Source organism: Macrotis lagotis, chromosome 6 (genome assembly GCF_037893015.1).
Source record: "Macrotis lagotis isolate mMagLag1 chromosome 6, bilby.v1.9.chrom.fasta, whole genome shotgun sequence".
Lineage (NCBI taxonomy): Eukaryota > Metazoa > Chordata > Mammalia > Peramelemorphia > Peramelidae > Macrotis > Macrotis lagotis.
Genome location: NC_133663.1, coordinates 1,284,447 through 1,292,225, shown reverse-complemented (window position 1 = coordinate 1,292,225; position 7,779 = coordinate 1,284,447). Strand labels below are relative to the sequence as shown.

At 52.5% G+C, this 7,779-nt stretch overlaps 1 protein-coding gene across 1 annotated transcript in view; it reads right to left on the bottom strand.

The window, feature by feature from the left end:
* Window positions 1-222: 222 nt before the first annotated feature.
* TRPV3 (transient receptor potential cation channel subfamily V member 3) overlaps window positions 223-7,779 on the bottom strand; it is a 42,744-nt gene continuing 35,187 nt past the window's right edge. The window contains exons 17-18 of the mRNA XM_074190532.1: window positions 3,290-3,369; window positions 223-2,064 (exon numbers count right to left, since the gene is read on the bottom strand). Of these exons, the coding sequence (XP_074046633.1) occupies window positions 1,970-2,064; window positions 3,290-3,369 (175 nt within the window). The 3' untranslated portion in view covers window positions 223-1,969. The remainder of the gene's footprint in view (window positions 2,065-3,289; window positions 3,370-7,779) is intronic.

Genomic DNA, 7,779 nt, shown 5'->3' with positions numbered 1-7,779 from the left:
TCTTTCATGTTGTTCTTTAGCTCTCTGGGTCGAGTTGTGGGTGCCTCGGTTCAGTCTGCCAGGAGGGCAGAACCACACTCGGACCCCTCTAGATGTCCTTTCCCCAGCCTCAGCCCCAGGCTCTTCCTACCTCTGATTCAATCTTCATGTCCTTGGGGTCTGAGAAGAAAAACAAAAGCGAGCTGTCTCAAGTCAAAATAAATATTTATTATAAACCTAAGTTACTGATTCAAGTAAACAGCCCTTGTAGAGTATTCACACTCTTGGGCTTCCCCAGGGCATAGCCCAGTTTCAAGTGTTCATGGAGATCCCCTGACATCTCGAATGGGGTCTGATGTTGAGGAGCGACTATCAGAACTGAGAGAGGGGCTGGTTCTGGCCCCACTCGGTGAGTGTGAAAAGGGAGCTGGCCTTGGCTCAGGTGCCAGCACCTCCAGAGGGAGATGGCTGCCAGGGGCCTCTGGTTCCAGGGCCCAGGGAGGGCCTCCACCTGGTGATGGCAGGGAACATGTGGCATTTTCATCTTAACTCCAAGAGGTTGGTTCACAGTACAACTCCTTCACCTCCTGCACCCTCCTAATGATAAGAGGGGGTGCCCAGAAAATATATTAAAAACAAGTACAAAAACACAGGGAAGGCATTGGCTCCTTATGGAGAGCAGAGAGCGTACGTAGCATGGCAACTTCCCCATCTTCCCGGGGGTCCCGGGGGCTCTCTGGGTCAGAAGGAGAACCAATTACATCCAGCCCCAGAGGACAGCGTGCTGACAGCCACGGATGTCTTGCATCCACTGACATGACTGTCCTCTAGTTATCAACTACCTGTCCCTGGATGCTGGCACTCCCCTGGTATCCCCAAAGAAGTAGATTGGAGGGCCCTCCCTGCTGGCATCTGGCCCTCACTCTCCCTCTGGGGAGATCCCTGTAGTCATCCAGAGGGTAGGGACTACACTTTGGGGAGAGTCCAGGATGGAGAGAAAATATCACAGCTTGACTGCTAAGTAAGGTGTGTGTGTTGGGGGGTGGAGCAAAGGAATGAGCCCAGGCAGCAGAGGAAAAGAGCAGTGAAGGTTCTGGTGGGCAGGAGCCCCCACCAGCATGGCACCATGCACACAGTAGGGATTCAGTATCTGTTGAAAAGATTCTCCCTCCCCGCTTCCCACTGTTCCCTCCCCCATCCCTCTGTTAAGGTGCCTGCCTGAATCAGGTGGACTCTTCTTCTCCCTCCTGAATTCCTTAGACATTTTGGGTTTGTCTTCTTAAGCTCCAAGAGACCCCGGGAGGCTCAGGAAGCAGTGGGGAGGTCTGGGAGGACCCAGGCAGCAGCAGCAAAGCCGGAGGCTGGCAACCTGCAGCAGCAGCAGCTTGGCTCACCGCAAGGTCTCCGTGAAGTGCTTTTGACTCCAAACTGAAATGTTCTCTTAAGGTCAACATGTGTGCTCACCAGGACCATCTCTGCTGGCTTCCGGTGTGCCTCCACTTGGACAGGCATGGGATCTGCAGAGATGGGACAAAGGTGGCCCTGGGCGGACTCCTGGGATCCTAACAGGTGGAGGTTTGAGCAGGTGGCATAAGAGGCCACCAGCTCTCGGGCCTTCCGGGAGGGTGACAGGTGTATTACTGTTGGCTCCATTGTGCCCAGGGACCCTGGATGCAGCCGATCCTCAATTCAGGCCCCCAGATTTTTGCCCCAGACATTGCAGGCCTGCCTGAAGAGAGTTCACACAGACCTTTTGACCAAAGGACCAATTGTAGAGGATCTCAGTCAGTGAGCAAAGGTCGATCCTCAGGGTTATCCAAGTCTTCAGGTCTGGCCTGCTGGGCCCCTCCCTCCAGACCACAGGCACCAAGAACAGCACCCTATACCAGGCAAAAAGTCCTGGCACACTGGGCAAAACTGCATTCCCAAGGAGTTGGGTCCTGGTGGGCTGCAGCCCCTTCCCACCAGGCCTCACAGTGGACAATGCTGCCTATACTGAGGTTTCAGGAACTTCATCCATCTCATCAAATGCATTGAGGGTGGTTTTGCTGTTGTATCTGGAAGAGTCTTGAACTTTGTTTAAATCTGTTAGGAAAAGAAAAGAAGGGAGGGAAGGAGGAAGAAGAAAGGAAGGGAGGAGAAAAGAGAGGAAGGAGGGGAGGGGGAAGGAGAAGAAGGGATGAGGAAAGGAGAAGAGAAGAAAAGGGAGGAGAGAGCTCACTTTGGAGATCCTCAAGTGGCTTCCCCTCCCAACATCAGAGTCTCTACTCTAAAGCTGGGAGAAGCCCTCTGAGCTTCCCTAGTCCCTCAGACAGTCCTAGAAGGAGAGAAACGTCCAGTCACCAGATTTGGGCCATCACTGGGCTTGGCTTTCCAGTCTGGCTCATCCCAATGGCCAGACCACAGCTCACATTCCATGGGCAGCACCATGGAGGCCCCGGATCCCTCCCACCACATCAGGGCCCTGGTGTGCAGCAGGGAGTCCCGGCTTCTGCCCCATAGAGGTCCCGCCCTCTGGCATGTCCAGGCAGGAGAAGCTGAGCAGGGACAGCTGGCTCTGGGACCTTGGGCTGATACCATCTGGGTAGACAGAGATACTGAAGTGGTTGACCTTGAACTTCAAAGCCCATTGTACAGAAAAGGAAACTGAGGCCAATGGAATGAAGCACCTTGCCCAGAGTCCCAAGCTAGAGGTCAAGGGCAGTGGGATCTTGTCTTTCTGTTTGGACACCCTGTATGGCCTGAAGCCACAGAGTAGGTGATTGCCAAAAGCTCATTGATTTCTTTTGGATGATGTCTTTGCTGGCATCCCACTTCCTTTTCTTGCTTTTTACTCTCCCTGTAATCCCACATTCTAGAATTTTGGCAAGAACCAAAGTCAGGTTGCTGTTCTCTGGTTTCCTGTTCTGTCCCCTGCCCCCTCAGCCCGTTTCCTCCTATGTAGATGAGGATGGCAGTCCCACTCCCTTTCCATCCTGGTGGAACTTGCCCCTGTGGATACACTCTCCAAGAGCCCGGCGCTCCCTTCACACTCCCGAGGCATTGAAGGAGACTAGCAGAGGTCCTCCATGATGGATAACCATTTTTCAAATGAGATAGAAAGGAAGTTGAGCTTGTTTGGAGACTCCACTGAGTCCAGTGTACATTAGGCTCCCGGACTCCCAGCCTGGGACTCTCCCCATTGGCCCATGCTGCCTTTGGAGAATTCTGCTCAGAGAACTTGGACCTGAGATCTGGAAGCACCCTGCCCCCAGCCAGGAGACCCTGGCCCCCTCCCCTCACATAAAATCAAATTTTGCAGGCACAGTACCTAGTCGACGGAGGGGCCCAGGATCTTCATTAATGAAGGAGACATGAGTTTTCCATTCTGTCCACTTCACTTCATTTATTCTGTATTTAAAAAACCCAAAAAGAAAGTGGGCTCATTATTTGCAAGTCATGGATTTTCTTGGCAGCCAACTGACTCCCAGACTCCCCTCTCCCCGACTGGTCCTTTGTCCTCTCCTGGAGGGTCACAGCAGGGTCTGGCACTGAACTTCAGGAGATTAGGACTCCAGACCCAGTTCTCCCCCATTGGAGAAGGACACCAAGAGATCAATCTAGAGGGTCAAAGGAACAGAGGGCTGTGATCAATGAGGAGCAGGAGGGGTCTCAACTGGGAGGTAGATGTAGCCCTGGGAAGGAGCCAAGAGAGACCTAGAAGGATAAGCAAAAGTCAAGTCAAGGTTACATCACAAAGTGGGAAACCAGTGAGGGGCCAGGCAGTGACTGACCAGAGCACCAGAGAAACCAGTCTACGACCAGGGGAGGTGCACCTAGAGCCTGGTTGAGGAGGCCCCCAAAGAGAACTCAGAGTGAGCAGCATCTGATGAATGGTGGCAGCCCAAGAGAGCATCCCATTATGGTTGTGACATGCCAATCACTGACAAGAAGCACTTATTAAGCCCCTACTGTATCAGGGCAGCTAAGTGGAACCACAGCAGATAAAGCACCACACCTCAGACTTCAAACACAGTCTGTGACCCTGGGCAAGTCATAGCACATCTATCTGCCTCAGTTTCCTCATCTGGAAAATGAGGAACATAAAACACCTCCCAGTGCTATTGTGAGGATCCAATGAGATCATACTTGTAGAGCACAGTGCCTGTATACAATAGGCATCCTATAAATGTTAGCTATCAATATTACTATCAGGGAGCTCCAAGGTCAAAGGGACCCCAGTAGCCATTTCTTTTTTGACATGGTAGTCACAGGAATATCCAGTCTCAGTCCTTCCTCCATTCTCCCTGGTGATTCCCCAAGATAAACATGCTATCTAATCTCTACCATGTGGTCCTGGCCCACCCCTAAATCTCTCTTCTCCAAGTACTGCATTCTTCAGAGAGTTCCAGCATCCTGGGGGACTTCCTTCCTGCATGTTGGGGTAGAGCTGGGAAGAAAGGAAAGGAGGGGCTCTGCAGAGTTAGGCAGCTGATGCTGGGACCCCAGCTCACTCCTTTCGAGCTCTCCTCCCTCACTGGTCATTCTGAGGCAGAGAATCCCCTGGTTTCTGTGTCTAGCCCTGGGGTCTCTCCTGAGCTACAGTCTCACCTCAGTGATTCCTCACTTAGATGTCCAGAGATATCTCCAACTTGCTGTGTTAGACAGAAGTCACCCACTTTCCACCAAGTCCCCCTCTCTTCTAATCTTCCCACCACTAAGGAGGGTGCCCCCATCTTCCCTAGTACCCCAAGGAGGTTACTTGGCTTTGATCTGTCTTTCCTGTCCAGTTATATAGGGCTCCTCTTCACACTCGCTTCCATCTCGTCAGACTGACTTTCTTCCTCATTTCCTAGCCCCTGGCCTTTGCACCAACTGCTCCTCACCCCTGGTATGCTGTCTCTTCTTCCTAGAATCCCCCTGCTCAAACACCATAGAAATCTATGCTCCTGATCACCTCTATCCCCTACTGCCACCCCATACTCCATCCTCTCCCCAACATGACCCCGGCGGTCTTCTCTCTCAAACATTTTCTGAGATGCACTTGGGGTCTCCAGCTAGACTGGGAGCTCCTTGAAGACAGGGCCTGTAGCTCTAGCACCTAGCACAAGGAGGCTCTTCAGAAAGCTTTTGTTGATTGGCTGAAGCTTCCCCCTTTTTAGCTTCTGTTTTTCCATTGAAAAAAAGCCTTTTGGCTGGTTTAGAAGGGTTGAGCAGGAATGGGCAGTCAGGGGGATGGCCTGGATAGGACTGGAGACCATTCTGGAGGGGAAGTGGAAGGGCCCTACCTCTGCTGCCCTTGAGGAATTCCGATTACCAGGCCAGAGGACCTGTCCCCTTGGGTCCTGATGTGACAGAGGCTGAGCCTTCACCAGTGATATCTGGAGATTATGGGGAATGAAGAAACGGCACATGGCACGGTCAGGGTCTGGTGCATCCTCTCTGCCTGATCAGTGGACTAGTCAGAAGAATTTCTCCCTTTCCTAAGTTCAAACCTGACCTTAGACACTAGTTCTGTGACCCTGGGCAAGTCTCTTCACCCTGTTTGTCTCAATTTCCTTGTCTGTCAAATAAGTTGGAGAAGGAAATGGCGGCATCTCTACCAAGAAAACCCAAATGGGGTCACCAAGGGTCAGACTTGACTAAAATGACCCCAAAATAACACCACGTGTTTGCGTACGGATTACTACAAAGCCCCAAATCATCTGAGGTGGAAGGCCAGTTAAACTCAGCTGACTAAATCTTCCCGGCTTCCCATTCTCAGGCCCATGAGGCCTGAGGCTGCCCAGACAAGATCACTCCCATTCTCCCACTATTTTGTGAACATCCCCAACCCTACCTTCCAGAGATTCCCAAGCTTTCTCTAGGGACCCCTCCCGCCTGCTGCTTGGCCATTCCCTCTGCCTTGGTGTCCTCTTCCCATACCCCAGCACTCGCAGTGTGACTCCCTAGGGTGTAACTCTCTTGCCCCAATTGAAGACCCTCCTGGCTTTTTCTATGACGACCAACTTGTGGGCCACATCCCTGTGGCCTATGATAGGGGCCAGACTTCGTAGGAGAGTGGGGGACTAGGGACATCTCAGCCTCTAAAATGAGGGCCTGGGCAGAACAAGATGGTGGCCAACAGGCTCCTTGCCTGTGTCCTTGGCCTCCTGTACCTGAGGCACCAGGAGAATGAGAGCGCTAAGGCAGAAGGCAGGATTATCTCCTAAGGCCAAGGGAGTCACTGCTTGTCTTTACCTCCACCTGATGGGGGTGATTGGGTTTGTCTTTGACCCCCATAGTCTTGAACATAGTAAGTAGGTACTTGGACAATAAGATTTGCTAAATTGGACTATTGGATTATGGGACACTGAGCCTGCTCCCTGTTGGCACATTATGTGACCCAGAAATTCCATCTCCATAATTTGGGATTTCTTTGACTTGCCCAATGGCCAATGGAGGGGGCTAGCCCAACTGCAATTATGCTGCGGGGCAGAATCTCTCTGGGAATAAAATGATCCCTAGATAAATGGTACTCCTCACAATGACAAAGCTGGACAAGCCAAGCCTTCCCTCCCCCTCCCTCATCTTCCCAGGGTGTCATCTCATGTGCCACTACATTTCTCTCAGAGTAATGTCCATTTGGCCATTCAATGGCCACAGAGTAGATACACCAGTCCTTGGCTCCAGCACTTCCTTAACTTTTTGGTGGCTAGCACTAGTGCCAGCAAGTCCTTCTTGATGATGGTTTTTGCAGAAAACTTGGCTTGTCTTTACCTGGCAGAGACACTCTCACCTTGGCCCAGTGGCTAAGAAGGCGATCTACTCCCACCAGAAAGGGTTAATTGCATTTCTCTGCCTTGAATATGCTGAATTCATACCAGGCTCTGGGGGAGCATGGTGGGCATACAGCTGGTGGTCTGTGCCAGGCCATGTTAGCCAGGGACCTTCCCAAGTCCCCAACAATGACTGGACTATTCAGGGTCCAACAAAGGATCTCTAGGGCCCTGGGAAGGCAGCTAAGGGCAGAGCAAGTGATGCTTAGGGTCCCAGCCTAGCCAGGTCTGCTGTAGCTGGGCCCCTGGGCCATGGTGAGCCACAGCTGGCAGCATTAGGACCAGGGGTGGGGTGGGGGAAGGACCCCCCCCATGAATGAACCCCAAGCCTGAGGCTAGAGCACAGACCCTGGGCAGGGTTCATGTTCTCTCCTGATTGGGAAGGGACTGAATTCAGAAAAGGGAAGGAAGGGGGAGAATGGGCTTCCAGTGGGGAAGCTTCCTGCCTACTTCTTATGCCCAAACAGTTGTTGCTAGCTTTCATGATCACAGTCCTAACCCTGCACGCCCCCCCAAGCCACAGGATCTGGGGCTCGCAGATCTACCCTAGATCTACAGGCCTTGCCATAGGGTTTCAAAGGCCAGGGATATGGTGACAGAGCAGAAACATTTCCCAGGCCCCAACCAGCATGGGAAGCTGCACAAACAGAGCCCACTTGCCTCCCTGTTCACCAAAACCTCCCCTCTAGCATAGGAAGCCCTTAATAAACCAGCCCCTTCGGGTGCCCCCCTCCTTCCCCACCTCCAGGAGCATGGTCACCCTGCCATACTGGCCCCTGAGCTACCCACCCTCCATGACCCTCCATTGCTGCCGGTGACTCAGGTCACACCTGTGGGGAGCTCCTTCCTCTCCCCTGCCTCATGGTCACCCTTCAACACTCAGGTAAAGAGCTACCTTCTATGACAGCAGCTGCTCGTGTCCTCCTTCCCCAAACACCCTGTCTTCATCCCCCAATCTATTCAACACATGCTGCCCTCATTCCAATGTAAGTTCCCTGAGGAC